We start from the raw sequence: 16,554 nt of genomic DNA on the forward strand, positions 1-16,554 counted from the left end.
TTTCATTTTCTTTAAAAAATATTTTCTACCCACCCTGTTTAATCTGTGAAACATCAAGAGGAGGGAGTATACTTTTTAATGTTTATGATTTGATCTTGCATGTTACTCAACTAGATGTCCAAAGTATATACACAGAATCAAACACTTATTGTTCAGAAAACTTATTCATGTGAAAATAGATATTCTTATTAACACCATGTGTCTCTCATGCCATAAATTCATGGACAGAGTCCTATAATGGAAAAATATTTCTCCATTATCCAGGTATTTTCATGATAACGCCTCTAGGGAATCTGATTAACTTTCTTAAAGGTAGTCTTTCTCTACATTTACAGGCATTTAGTGTAGTCTCTATGTAATGAGGTGGCTAACAATATAGGCAATTGATTTCTTTTTTTTTTTTTTTACGTCTAAAATGACATGTTGCATTAAAAAAAAACTAGCACACAAACAAGCAAAAAGTTAAACTGAACAAATGGCTAGAACGCAGAATTACATACAGGATAATTTCATATTCGGAACAAAAGAGAAAACTGTGAGGATAAGTTTTTGTATGAATGTGAACTAACAATGTAATTTGTTACTATCTATAAAAACAATAAAAAAACTAAAAATGTGGATCAATGTAATTGTGTATCAAGTTAGTGACATACACAGAGAATTATTTAAAGTGACTTTAAAATATAATAGTTTACCCCTCTGAATCCAGTATATTATAAAGATTAAAAGAAATGCAAAGGGATCTTAAACTGTATTCATAGACTTATTCTTAATAATAATATTGTTTTTTTTAATTTGAAATTCATATATATTGCGAGTAGGACAGTTCAAAGGCTTTTAACATTATTAGTTCTCAAGTTTTTAGCAAAAGAAGGGAGATACAAATTTAGAAATAAAGAAAGTAAATAAAAATCATGTAATATTAAATTCAAAAGTATCAGTATGGGATCTTGATTTTTCTCTTTCTAAAAATATACAATTCTTAGCTTTGCCACTGAAAAATCCTAAAATGAATGACATCCCAGCATTAAAAACTATCTCTGGCATTCACATAGTGGCCGCCAAATACCATCTTTCAATTAAAGGAAACAAAAATCCTTTGAGAAATGTCTAATTCCAGGTCTATGAAAGGACATTAACAAAATGAGCCACTAATATCCTGAAGCCAGAAAACAGGCCTATTAGGATAGGGTCCAGAGCACATAGGAGCAAACTTGAAAAGGTTTTCACTAATGAGAGGGACAATTTTAGCATCAGAAAGAAAAATGACTGTAGTTGATTAAAAAACAATAAGTATATAAAAATATATGTGTTCATAATGATACCTAAAAAGTAAAACGCTCATTTTTCACTTTGGTGGTTGCTAGAATACCACCATTCTTAGCATTCCATCAGCCAAATTTCAAATGTGGAGCATTCTAGAGAACAAATGGCCTGGTTTCTTCAAGTAGAAAATTACATTTAAAAAACTGGGAGAATGGGAAATAGTAGTAATACACTTAAACACAAACAAAATTCAATGTGTGGACCTCTTTTAGATCTTTAGTTTGCCTAATAATATTTTTATAAAGTTAAGGAAATCTTGAGTGTGGATTAAGAATAACTTTATACTAAGGAACCTAAGGAATTTTGTATTCATTTTGTGATATTGTTAATTTTCTTGTAGTATTGTTGTTATGTTAAAACAGTCCTGAATGTAGATAAGTGAGGGGAGGGTATATGAATATGAAGTGTTGATAATGGTTAAACATGCACAATAAGGTTCATTATTCCATTCTCTCTATTTTTTTGTATGTTTTCAAATGTCTAAAATAATTAAATACCCTACAAGTACAGACACACACACAACACATACACTCACATCAACTATACTGCAATTTATTGTAGATCAAAATCTTTTGATGATGAAGTATCTAGAAGTACCACCTTCTGTGTTATTGTCAATGCAGATACACTAGTGTCATTGGTTATTGACCTTTTTTTACTTTAATTAGCCTTCTTGCTGAGCTAATCATTCATTAATTCTACAAATATATACTGAGTAGTTATTATAACCATGGCATGGTATTAGATGCTCAGTACACAGACAGACATGGTTCCTAACCCAGTGGAGCTTAATTGCTTGAGATTTTAATTTATGTTCCTTTTTTTCTACATTTGCTATTTTGTTCATTTATTCACTTATTCATTCAGCAGTATTTATTGAATTCTTACTCTGTCCCAAGCACAATACTGAGCATGGAGAGTATGGTGGCAAAAAAAAAAAAAAAGAAAAAGAAAGGAAAAAGAAATCCTTTCTCATGATCAGTACATGGTCCATTTCTCCAACATATTTTACACCACTCACTGTTACATAGCTTACCCCACAGATAACAGCACATTTCTAATTATCCTTACACATTAAAGCCTTTCTCAGGTAGTTCCATTTATATTTAAACTTTCTCTGCAAAGCCTTTCCTAAAAACCATAAGAATCCTTATCTTTGAAACTATATCCATTTGTTCTGACAGTTAATTTATTTTATTGCAATTGTTGGTTTAGGTTCTGGTCTTTCCTATTAATCTATGAGTGTATCAAATACAGGGAGTAAATCTTAGTTTTCTTTGTATTCTTATTTAAGAAACTATCTGGCAAATAGTAAACTCTCGATATTTAAGAAAGGCAGGAAAGAAAATCAATTATATAGCAAACAGTCTAATTAAACAGCCATCAACACGGAGAAAACTACAGGAATTTAGAAACTAAATTCTCCTTCCTTACATGGGAGTGAAACCAGGAAGAAGCCGGGAATAATAGTTAAAAATGTTTCATTCACTGGGAGTTTCACAAGCTGAGAGAATGTTGCCCTTTTTTGTGGAAGGAACAAACGAGTACAGTCTGGCAAGAATAGAAATTCCTTAACAGAAGACTATCACCCCAGCAAAACATGTCATTGGGCCATCCCATTTTAACCAGAATGGTCAGACCACAAGGGACGTAAATGTCTAGTGGAACTTTTTCATTGATCTTATAAAAAACTGAAAGATTCCCCAAAGGTCTGTCTACTATCTTGTTTGACTTCCAAATAAAATCTGTATGTGAGCTAGCAGAAATGACAATCGTGGCAGTTCATTTCACAGTTCTTTAGGATCAGATATTAGAAGAGAGAAGGATTACCAACAGCAAGCCAAACTGTAAAAGGACAGGTACCGAGAGAAAGAGATGGGAAGAATGGGAAAGAATGAACGCTAGAGAAGTTTTTCCAATGCAAAACAGATCTGCTTTAGCATTCTTGTTTGCTTCACATTCCATCCTTTGATCCCATTGCTAATGAACTAGATGTACTTGCTTAGAAATAATTTTTTAGCCTCTTTTCTCCCGCATTATCTTCATTCTCACCTGCAATTATTAAAATAACATTAGCCATAATGTCAGTTTGAAGAATAATACTCTTGGAGAAATTTAATTCATATGATAAAGCCATGGGACTTACGTTCTTTTTTTTGTTTTTCTGTTTCATTATGACTAACAGAGAAAAATGAAAGTGAAAAATTGTTATAATTATGTTATATAACACTGGGCTTACATGTGATTATCTGAGCTTCTCATATTTTGTAGGCATGGTTTCTACACTTCTAGGTTTCTATGTGTGAGGTTTCTAGTTGTCATTTGGGTTATATTTGTCTAAAAATATAATTTTAATTACATGTGTGTTGATTCTTACAGAGAAATTGTGAAGCAAGTTGTTCTAAAGATCAGTTCAGGTGTTCCAATGGTCAGTGTATATCAGCAAAATGGAAATGTGATGGTCATGAAGACTGTAAATATGGAGAAGATGAGAAAAACTGTGAACCAGGTAAAATTATTGAGGTGATATTAAAGTCAGCTGATATTTCAACTTAAGAAAATACAAGTTTGAATAATATATTCAGAAAATGGTGGCAAATGCACGTAGAGATTTCTGTTTTTTAGAAATAATCTGAAATATCTGTACATAGAAAATTGGTGTGCCCTTCATATGTTTTGAAAGCATTTCAGCAGGTTAGATTTTTACCATGTTCAAGATCCAAGCATTCTCCTCCAAATTTGATTTTCTGGTTTCTATACATTTCTATAACATTTAGGATTGTTTTTTCAAGACAACAAAATGAAATATGATGAAATTGTAACTATGATAAAAGTCAGGCTTTCAATTAGGGAAACGAAGATTATGAAACAGAATGTATTAATTTAAACATGATACCAACTGAGAAAAAACTTAAGTGTATTCTTTTTATTTACATCTTGGTCCAAAATCAAAATAAAATTAGTGAGCAAAACGAGAGTATAAGAAAGAAAAACAACACCCAATTTGTGCAGTTCTATTTCTTAACTATAGCTCTGTAAATATTCTTATTAAAACTTAATTTTTATACTTAGCTACTTCAAAAACATTATCTAATAGAAGGAAATCACTAGGGAAATTATACTATAATCTAAGTATAACCATGAAAACATTAGTTTGAGATACTAGGTCAAAATAGCAGACACAAGGCACATGCATTATCATGTTCCAGTACCATGCCCGTGGTCCATACTTCTAATCGATCAGAGCTTTTCTCTTACTGAATCCAGACATGTTCTCCGACTCCTTCATACTACAAATCCCTAGGCAAACATTGTCAATTGACAGAAATTAAAACAAATGGAAAAATCTTTTTAACATCCCTGGAATGCGCAAGTCAGACCACAAAGTCATTGTGTAAGTACATTTGGCTACCTAATGGCCTAATAAGGTAATAATAAGGCCAAGAACCCCAGAGGTTTGAATGTAAGCCTTACAAACTCAAACACATAGCCAAAGGCAGCTGTCGTAATTCTTATGTCCGTTAATTAGATTGGGTACCAGTATGATCTTATTTATCAACTATTATTTGTATTTTCTGTATCATAAAGGAATATTTCAAATTCTATAGACTCTTAATTATACATATATTCATATTGAAAATGCCAAAACCAAACTCCTTCTTGAAACTGATACAAATATACTGATGTCGACATAACCAAATAGCTATCACAGTGTCTAGGAGAACCTGCCAAGGTTTCCACTGTTAGATTTATACAACACATGTATGAATTAACATTCCCCAGGATCGCTAAATCCTATTACACTTTTGAAAATAATGTAAGCCTATTATCTTTTAAATAGTTCAATTTAAATTATGAAAAATTTATTTAACTCTTTAAATTCAAAGGGAAGGAGGATAGGGAGGTTTTTATTTTCCTTTTTTCTTTAGATTAGTGAGTTTAATACTTACTGAACAGACCATTATATCATTGCAGTATTTTTTAATACAATGCAACAATGTTGTAAAGCACATTTTAAACAAATATTTACTATCAAATGTTGAATATAGTTTAAGTGATATAAACTATTTTCATTACTACCTATAGAATTTGATATGCTTGTATGTGTTTTTATCTATCAAACCAATCATTATTTTTTATTGAATCTAAATCTCCACTTATAATTGCATTCAGCTTCCCCTACTTGCTCATCAAGTGAATATATATGTACCAGCGGAGGATGTATTTCAGCGTCTTTGAAATGTAATGGAGAATATGATTGTGCTGATGGTTCTGATGAGGTAAAATCTATAATTTCATTAAAATCTCTAAATTACATGAATTAGATTTGGGAAAGCAATGTAATAAAAATAAAGAGACAGAATCTTGATTCTCAGGGCTGTCTAAAATGTTAGGACAATTACATTAAATACAGTAATTTCCACAAATACCTATATCTTTATGCTGTCCATATACTAAACCCCATTGTCATTTATAGAGGTTGTATTCATTAATTCAAAATAAAAGAAAGCCCACAGTATAATAAATCTCCAGTATTGTCAGCTGCCTGTTTGTTTTGCCTGTGACAGTATCATTATAATTAATAAAAACTGCAGTGCCTTTTGTATTTGCACAGATGGACTGTGTGACTGAATGTAAGGAAGATCAGTTCCGATGCAAAAATAAAGCCCACTGTATCCCAATTCGGTGGCTGTGTGATGGCATTCACGACTGTGTGGATGGCAGTGATGAAGAGAACTGTGACAGAGGTAAGGTATCTGTGTGTGTGTGTGTGTGTGTGTGTGTGTGTGTGTATGTGTGCGCGCGCGCACACGCGTGCACGCCATAAAAGAATGGCAGTTAAAGTGCTGTGGAGAATACATAGTGTGTTAGAGGCAGAGGATAGGATCATTAAATGCTTGTGTTCACTCTTTCTAGTTTTAGTGTAGAATAGCCTGTTCTAAATAAGCAACATCTGGATCATTTTCAGAGTAGAACATCAATCTTTGTACACCAAAGGCAACCAAAATGCAAGTGTTTATGGAGTGCCTACCATGAGCATGAATTTTGGACTAGCTGCTGCTCAGGGTTAGGGGTACTAAAAGAGCACAGGGAACATAGCCACTAGAATGAATGACAAAAGTCTTTTCAGAGTACATTTCTCTTCTACATTGCTTGCCTTAGTCTGAGTGAATAAAAACAGCGCACAGTGTACTATTACACGTACTAATATGCTAGTTCATATATAGGTTATAGGTTATGTCCCAGATTTCCATTTTGCCGCATGGTTGAGAAAACAACTTACATATTTTTGTCAGTCTGGAAGATAACTTTGGGCTTTGTAGTATATTATTTTCCAATTATGTGAAGGTATTTCCTGACAGTTGACAATTTTTTAGTTGTAAGTCACCACATTAAAAACAATAATCGTTATTACTATAAAATTAATGAAATGAAAGCAAAGAAATTGCATGGTAAAGCTTATAATGACTTTAAATTACATAATTCTTACCGTTTTCATAATGTTAAATATATTATGTAAGTAAAAAAATATTTAACCTGCTTATGAAAGTATCGCAATGGACCTTACATTTTGAATATTTGGAATATCATCGACATAGATGGTACCAGATATTGGCATATGTTGCAAGGCATTTGAACAGGCACTCAGGGTTTGCACAGTTTAAATGTATCTAAAGTATTTAGTTCTGTAAATATCTAGTCACACAGGGAAAAATATTTTCTACTTTCTCTAATATTATATCAAACCTTTTTAATTTGGTGATATTTCTATCTCAAAACTTGATAAACTATCGTTATATACAGCAGAAGGAATCTTAGGTCTCATTTGGAATCGGCAGTACATTATAGAGAGCCAGAAAAGGTTAAACTTCCATAATAGCTATTTCTACTTTTGGTTAATTTCTCACACACACTTTCTGTAACTGTTCACTCTAGATACAGCAAACTTTGTGGACAGTCTGTCACTAACAATCTTCTGTAGTCTAACATGCAAAGACTTTGAGATAAAATAATTAAGTTATTCCTCTTTTTCCATTTTCTAGCTAGTAACCTCCACCCCCTCAACTTCAATCACTGTTATCAGTACTTTTTTCTCCTTTTGCTTCTTGCCTGAGTTCATGTAATATCACCTTACTTGTCTTCAATACATCTTACTCTTGCTACCAGGTTCATTTTATTTACCTGTTACTCGGATTATGCCAAACTTTATTCAAAGCTCTTCCTTCCTGGTTATATACAAATAACTCAACCTGGCAGTCAGATTTACATGAGAAGGACGACATTTTATCCCCCAGTCTTATATTCTACTACTCTGCTTTATGTATCATATATCCTAGTCAAACTGGAAATATTCTAGCAACATCCTATATGCTTTCAACATGTTTCCTGATCCTTTTGTTATTTCCACCACCTTGATCAATACCTTTGCCAATAAAAATTCTATCTGTTCTTTCAAGTCCATCTCAGTTGCTACTGTCTTCAACCAAATTGTAGTGTTTTACGCAATTTCCCTAGCCACCCTTTGATTGCATTTCTGGTATCATATTCTTCCTTCTAATGTAATGACTTCTGTAGTACTTGAGCAAGTTTTCCCTGTTGAAGTTTGTTGATGCCAGTGATTAGGTATGCAAACAGAACAAGAAACTACATTTCAGACAGGGGATTCTTATTTACAAAGTCACAGAGGTGAGGGACAGTTTAGCTTCTTAGGAACCACAGTAATTGAAGATTTATGCTATAGAACTTGGTTTTAATGCCAAGCATAATGAGAAGTTTTCCAAGGCTTTGAAGGAATCCTCAAATATATATACATACATATATATATATATATATGTATACATATATATAATATATATAACAAATATATATATAATGTATATAATATATATAACATATATATGTATATACACACACACACACACATATATATATATACATATTTATATATATATAAAAGGGGCAGGGGTTGATAGGATTTGTACTATGTAATAACACAGAGAATTTATTGAAATGAGAATCAGCAGATCTAGTTTCTTTTCTTATCTCCATGAACCTTTCTGTGCTCATTTTTTCATACTATCAAATCCAACCACAATGAAATATCTCCAAGAGTTGTAGGAATATCTGGAAAGTGAGTGTGTTTAGGTATTAAATAAATGTTCATCAAGGCATTAAGAAACTGGAATGTCTGAATCAACACCTCTTCCATTAAATCTAACTTCCATACATCTCAAATCTGGAACTATGATCTAACCAGGGCTGAGTGTTAGGGGCTAGACAAGCATGGAACATTTTCCAAGTCAATCAGTTTTACTGGTTTGCTTTGAAAAGACTGAAATCCAAGATACTATGGAATTAAAAGCAGCATTTATATTTACATCCAAAATACTATGGAATTAAAAGCAGCATTTACATGTTGCCTCAAGGCAACTTGGTGTTCCTTTTGGCTTCAGCTCCCAAACTTTACTCCTCATGGCAATTTTGGTGGAAAAGATTGAGAGTTACTCGTTTTAGTAACCATCAGCTTAAAAATGTGTACATTATAAATGGAAATTACAAAACATTATTATATGTTACAGCTTCTGTCAACCCAAAGTAGGATGAGAATTCTAAATGCTTATTTTCTATAGTGATGCACTTGTCCAGATATTTATGAACCTGTTAAGGGCTCAGGTATATTTAAACATAGGTTGTTGTTACTTAATACATAAGTTTTTATATTCTAATAAACCTCCTATAGAGCTGATCAAGAACAGGACTAGGAAACTGTGATTTTAATTCAGCTAATCTCTTTTAAATTATACCTTTTGTGGTTTATGCTTGCTTCCTGCCATTTCAAAATAAGCACTTTAAGTTCCACTGGGGATGTCATGGTAGCCACAGTGGTGCATTTTTTGAAATGCAAATTCTTTGTAGTACAATAGGAAGCCTTTAGGAGCTTATCATAAAACTTTTACCTTTCTGTCACAATTGTGATTTATTTTTATTTCTCTTCTGCTCAATAAAATAGTGGCACATCCAACACTCATGAGAAAAAAATCCATCATCTAATGTGATACTTTAGTAAACTCATTTTTTCCTGTCAACAATACTGATAGGCTACAAATAGGAGTTTTCTAAAATAATCAGAAGATGTCGAGTTCACAGATTTTGTTTGAATGTAATCTGTTGTAAAATGGAACATGCAATGAGATTTAAACTGTAGAATCTTTATTTAAAAGAACACAACTCTTTCTTTATATATTCTATTGATTTTGATACTGAATTAAGCCAACTCTCATATCTTGGGTTTCTTCAGAACTGAAGACAGCACATTTTATCTTTTTTTATTGTTTTCAGACAGAGAATTGTTAAATGGTAATATGTTTTATTGCCTGGGTTTTGGTAATTGAGATTATTTTTAGAATGAGTGCAGTTTAGAGATGAACATTGCAGACATTTGAAAGAAAAGGGCACCCTGATGCCAGACATTGTACTGTTAGAATGGTGATGTGCGGTTCACCCTGATGTTCTCAACAAAGACCTCCCTTTATCTATATCTTAGAGTCTGTTAGTCCTCAAAAATGCCAGTTAAGCTGTACCAGTTCTGTTAAGCATTTTTGCAGAAAGTCTTACAACTGTTCTGACAGATAGCACTAAATTTTTTATTGGTCCCAGATTCAATTATCATTCAAGATTCTAAGCAATTTACCTATATTTCTTTAATCATTTCCCTCTAAACATATCAGATTTTTAGTGAGTTGACTTTCTTTCTTATCTGCTATTTCACAGCAATAATAAATCATGAGCTTTTTTTTTCAACATCTGGCAACCAAATTAACAAAGATACCCAGAGCTGTGCCTAGCCAGTCCTCCTACCTTCCTATTAAAATGGAAGACATGTCTCTGTTTTAAGGATAATCTTTTTATTTTGCTTTAGATCTCAAATTCTTCACAATTTCTGAATTTTCTAGGAAATCATTATATCAATTACTTTTTTTTTTCCGTATTCTCAACCTTACTTTGTATACTGAATTATTTTCAGAAGCATTTAAATGTGTTCAGATACTTGTTTTCCTCCATACAAGCAGCTATGCTCTTACCCACCCAACTTTTCTCCTTCCTCTCCTTTAAGGCCAAACATCTGGAAATATGTGACTATGCTAACTACTAATTCTTTATCTGATGATAACCAACAACAAATATTTTCTAAACCCACCCTCACTAAACCTACTCTGTTAGCATTATTATAAAGTGCCTACTATGACCTTCTAGTTAGAACACTTTTCAGGTATTTCTCCAATTGCTCTGGCTAGTTCAACTCTTATGGACTCCTCTTTATGCATCCATTCTTTAAATCCTGATTATCTCTGTGTTCTCTTCTAAAGTTCAAATAATAATTACATCTGATCATTTCCAGCTATACATATACACTTACAGCTTAGAAACGTATCCCATATTTCAAACATGTTTATCCACTAGCCTTGTAAGTATCACGACTTGGTAGTCTTACCAGTACCTTAAGTGAATTGTCATTATTTCAATTACTTCTGCTACACCTGCTGTGTTTCTTTATGTATTGAACAACACCAACACTCATCAAATTGTCCAAATAAACCAAAAATTGAGTATTGTTTGACTCCTCACTCTCCTTTGCCACGCTTATCTATTTAGCTATCGTATTCTGAGGATTTTACCTCCTGAAGAGCTCTCCAACATAGCTACTCTAAGTCATATTACCATCAGTTATTTTCTGGACTGCTGCAACCCCTATTCAAATCGGTCTTTTTTTCCTCCATTATTGGCTTTACTCTTACTATCTTCGTTTCCAAGTTCTCTACACTATAACTTTGTTAATCATTCTAAAATTCAAATCTGATTCTGTCATTCCCTAAGTTAAATCTTTGCTACTGGAAGTGAATTATTAGAAATTTGTGTGCAGGTCAAAACTCAGAATAAGAGCTATTTGACCCTCACAAGCCTAGGCTCTTTATTCCCTCTGTAGAGCATCCACAAGATGAGCAATGCTTCTTCTTAGGTATTTTCTAGGCTTGCAAGGATGAGCACTATTACTCCCCATCCCCATGTTTTAACAAACGTATCCTTTTTAAAATATGTCAATACCTTCAATCATCAAATCTAGCCCTTTTAGAGACCATGCTTCTTACCTTATGTATGAGCTTAAACAGGTAATGTAATTCTCTAACAGCAGTCTTATTTATATTAATTCTAAATTCCCATCAAATTTCTTTGTGTTGTTTCCCCAAGTACAGCTTGCAGATATGACCTTATAAATCACCTTAACCATACGTCATTTGTAATATATGAAGACACTGTGTTCCAGAGAAATTAATAGACTTGTCCAAAGCAAAACAAAGCAAGTTTCTAATTCCCCAACGATTGTAGTTTCCACTGTATATTGCTACATATCTAGACGTATAACCAGCATTTATTAGTACTTTTTGTCCTTTGCGTGTGGTAAATGTACTTAATTGTAAGCTGGAATATCTCTGTATTCTTGATCCTGTTTAACTGTGAAAAGAGGAAAAATGCAAACATTTAAAATTACAAAAATTAGGGTACCCTATTGTACAATTCTTATAAGAATAACTATTGTTTTACCACACTGCCAATTTCTCCCTTCTATTAGAAAATTGTTTCTTTTTGACTACAAAAGTTTTTTACTGATATTCTGTTTTCAGTAATTCGGTTTGTCAGTTTATAGATACAGCTGAATTATCTAAATGTTTGGTGTCTTTTCTTTACAGAACAATACAACTTTTAATAATGAAAATTTATACAATTTAAAATTGAAGTTTCCTCACACTCAGTAACATAAAACATATGTGGAAAAAATTTAGATTTGACAAAAACTTTTTTCAACAATTTTATCAATATTCTTTAAACAAATATGATATACATGATGGTAATATCAGACTGGTTTGAAAAATAAACCATGAATACCTTTTTAAAAACAATTTGGACATTACCTGTACCTGTGTGTGTGTGTGTGTGTGTAAATGTACACACACACACACACATATTTGTAGTTGTTTTGCTGAGAATTAGAAGAATATGTGTCATGCTGACTGACTTTATTTATGCTATATCTCTGTATCTCTATTTCGCTTTCTTTGTTTTAAATTAAAGGAGGAAATATATGTAGAGCAGATGAGTTCCTTTGCAATAATTCCCTTTGTAAACTACATTTCTGGGTATGTGATGGAGAAGACGACTGTGGAGACAACTCTGATGAAGCCCCTGACATGTGCGGTATGACATTTCATGTGTCTTTATACTGTACTCTCATCTCCTTGTCTAATGTATTAGCACGGATCAAGGGAGTGGTGAGATGAACCACACATTCTACAGTCCTGGGGTTAGGTAGGTAAAATATAACCACAGATACAGGTTTTGTTCCGGTTGTAAGAGATTACTCTGTTCAAAGTTTATGCCTTTATTGAGAGTCCTCCTAAATCTGAACTTTCACATGTCAACACTATTAGATCATGGTCTGTTTGAGAGGATTTAGAGTAGATTACCTTTTGAATTTAGTAAGATTAATATAAAGACTTTGTCTTCATACCTCATTGGTGCTTTAGTTTAAAACAATTAACTTTGACAGATAAGTACATGGAAAAAGTGTGAATAATAAAATCATGTAGTTCTACGTGTCACCCACAACTGTGGCTGATGTTTAGAGAAGGAATATCTGTATCTGTATCTATCTATATACCAATGTTAGGCAGATGAATGAAATTAGGAATTATTTTATATTTAAATCTGAAAATCTTAAAAATAGTTATTGATTCTCATTCAAGTTACTTTTCACTGATACTTGTCATAAGAACACATATGCAACCAGCAACTATAAATGTACAATTTTAGATAATCAAAAGAAAAGATTTCTTATATTTGGTAAACATTTTTAGTTCTTATTCTCATTCTTTGTATCTAATTTCAGCAAGAAAGGTAATTTCACCTCTAATTTAAAGCTACCACTACTTCAAATATGATTTAATTGCACATCAGGTAAATTAAAGAAAACGTAACATGAACATATGTACTTAAATTCTTTGTTCTGTTTGATGCATCAAGTTAAACCAATATAGATGATGACACTGACTACTGAGGTTACAGTTGAATAAGAAGTCCAAAACTTGAAGGCAGCTTTATTTTTAAAAAGACTTAAAACTTGAAAAAGTCTTTGCAGAATGTTCTCTGTAGGTACAACTGATGAGAGATTATAACTAAGTTTCAATTTCAGTTCTTTACGTAATCTTACAAACTGGACTCTAGAAAATCACCAGAGAGTATATTGTTTCTGAACCATTTACGTGAAAAAATATTAGTTTATGTAGCCAGATTCCACTTCAGCATAAAACTAGTGGGTGGAATAGGAAATGTTTTGGTAACTAATTAACCATTGGGGGGCTTCAGAGTCACACCCCCTAGGACCACTTCCAGGGCCAGGAAATGACTCTCAGTGACATGCCACACAACTGCTGGGAATGTTGTAAAATATATCAAGCTTGATTATCTGAATGAATTTTGCATTCGTCTCCGTCATCAGTGTCAACATCAAGCCAAACTATTATGTACCAGCGACTGTGCCAAGTATTTGGGATAAAAAAGTGAACAGCACATGGTTCTTTTTGACAAGGCGATATTATTCTGGTTAGATAAACATATTTTCTATACACTATTTCCAGCAGTGGTAAGAAAAGGTACAGGCAAGGCAGAGAGGCGTAAGGTAAGATAAACTCTGCCTAAAGGGAAATTCAGAAAGGTACAGTTTTGAAGGACCTGTACTAAAAGGCATAGTGAACAGTGTGGAGAAAAAGTATTCAATCATTAAATAAGTATTTGTTATGCTAGATACTGTGATTTATTTTGGTGATAAATGAGGAGAGAAATAAACACGGACTCAAACTTCACACAGCTGAGAATCTAGTGGAAGAGTGATGCTGATAACAAAAATATATGGGCACAAAGTATGATACACACATTGAAGAAAAAGCATCGGAAATTATAATCGTGTAGAATGGGAGGATTTTATTCAAACTTGAGTGAGAAATAACATTTTAGTTTGAATCTGAGAGCCGAGTAGGTGAAAGGGATGGGTGTGTGATTGTGTGGATGACACAATGCTATAGGCAAAGGAAACAGGATGTGGAAAGGCCTTGAGGCAGAGCAAACCTTCTCTTACTGTAGGAATTGAAAGATCCTGTGCCTGGAGAGACAGAGCAAAGTAGATATTGGCTTAGGATGAAACTGAAGAGACAGGAGAGATACCTGAAACCTTGTGAGTTTTGGTAGGGATTTTTATATTTAACCTAAAAGCAATTAAAATACTAAATGATTTTAAGTGGAAAAGGCACATGGTAATATTTATGCATATATTTTACAAATATTGGAAAGAAAGGAGTAAGGCTAGTTAAGACAATTGCAGTACTGTAGGCAAGCTACACTGATAGCTTAAATTAAAATAATGACAGCACATGATGGTAAAGTATACACAGATTTGAAGGTGATTTAAAAGGCAAAATTAATTGGATTATATAATGGATGGTATGTAGGGGGCGAGGGAGAGGAAGTTGCCAAATGTAATTTATAGGGTGTTTTTTGCTTGCACAATTGAATAGATGGAGAACATAGGTAGGGGAACAGTTTTGCAAGTAAGATTAAAAGCCTGCTTTGAGATGCATTTGAGGAGACACGCAAGTATAAGTTTGAGAGTTAGCATAAAATGTGGTAATGAATACAATGAAATGTGTGAGAGTTACGCTGGGTGGGAGTAAAGAATTAGAGAAGGGATTAGGATAGAATATGGAGGGATACCAGACATCTAAATAAATATGAGCACCCAAAAAAGACTTAAGTGAGTGACCATAAAAGAATTAGCAAAACAATATTAACAACAACAAAATAGTGTGGCAAAAGAAATACCAAGGTAAGAAAATGTTTCAAGGAAGATGGAATCGTTCCTAGGGAAGCTGGGGAAAATGAGTTTCGGCACAGGTGAAAAAATTAGTTTTAGTTAAGAATAGTGGCCGCTTCACTTTTATTAAAAAATGTTGAAATGAGTTGAATGAGTTGATAGTCTATGTGTAGATTCAGGTAGCCGTGCAGTCGTTTAATAAGATGTTAACACATTTCCTGTCATTTTATTTCTGTTTTTTTTTTTAATGTATGCAGTAGGAACATATTCATATATAAAATGTGAAAGGTTGGTATTCTAAGGAGGCTTGAAAGTAATGCATATATTTGAATTATTATTACAAAGAGTAAAAGAGTAATATGGATGGATATATGTTAATACTTTGTGTGTGTGTGTATATATATATACACACATGTACATATGCATATATATACACAAAGTATAAAAATATGTATATGTATATATATATATGTGTGTGTGTGTATATGTGTGTGTATATATATATATATATATACACACATATACACACACACAGAGAGGGTGCCAAAATATGTATATACATTTTAAGAAAGGAAAACAGTATTAAAATTGTAATAATATATACCAATAACAAAAGATGAATACAAGTCATGTTTGACTTCTGCAATTACAAGAGGTACTCAAAGTGGTTACCATCGGCGTCCAGACACTTCCGATTATGACAAACTGCTGCTTAAACAACGTTGACCAAAGTGTCCACTTCTATACATTTTTTTGGCATATAAATATATTACTTAAGCAATACCATTCTTAAGTAATATTCAGGGCCCATCTGGCACTGACAAATATTTGTATTTGTGGTATCAGTTAGCCTTGTGATGTTATCATCTGTAAAATTCCTGAATTTCCTAGATGTAGACATTAGGATAGCAGATGGTTTATTCATCCAAGTTTGGGGTTTTGTTAGATAACTAAGATGAAAAAGAGAAAGGGCCAGAAAAATCTGGATTATTTGGACAAAAGTGAGTTTCTATTGAGTGCTTAGAACAGTGTACAACAAATAATAGGTTACCAATAAATATTTATCAAATGAGTTTATTAAAATATTGGAAATGGAATCTAATGTCAATAGAGAAGGAACTAAAGAGGCATTGGTAAAAAGTCAAAGGTAAATGTGTCGATGGGCTAAGGCTGAGGTTTCAGTTTTATATTTCAGCTAAGGCTGAGTAAGTATCTTAATGAGAGTGGTTGAATTGAAAAGATGCAAAAGTAGGAGAATGTGATCAGAATTTGAAACACTCAAATTAGTGGCTTTGTAAACAAAGCAA

General features: G+C 32.8%; 1 protein-coding gene across 1 annotated transcript in view; it reads left to right on the plus strand.

The window, feature by feature from the left end:
- Positions 1 to 16,554, plus strand: part of LRP1B (LDL receptor related protein 1B) — a 1,793,989-nt gene that overhangs the window by 1,660,841 nt on the left and 116,594 nt on the right. The window contains exons 69-72 of the mRNA XM_033112843.1: positions 3,706 to 3,835; positions 5,500 to 5,606; positions 5,942 to 6,074; positions 12,457 to 12,579. Of these exons, the coding sequence (XP_032968734.1) occupies positions 3,706 to 3,835; positions 5,500 to 5,606; positions 5,942 to 6,074; positions 12,457 to 12,579 (493 nt within the window). The remainder of the gene's footprint in view (positions 1 to 3,705; positions 3,836 to 5,499; positions 5,607 to 5,941; positions 6,075 to 12,456; positions 12,580 to 16,554) is intronic.

Source organism: Rhinolophus ferrumequinum, chromosome 8 (assembly GCF_004115265.2).
Source record: "Rhinolophus ferrumequinum isolate MPI-CBG mRhiFer1 chromosome 8, mRhiFer1_v1.p, whole genome shotgun sequence".
NCBI lineage: Eukaryota > Metazoa > Chordata > Mammalia > Chiroptera > Rhinolophidae > Rhinolophus > Rhinolophus ferrumequinum.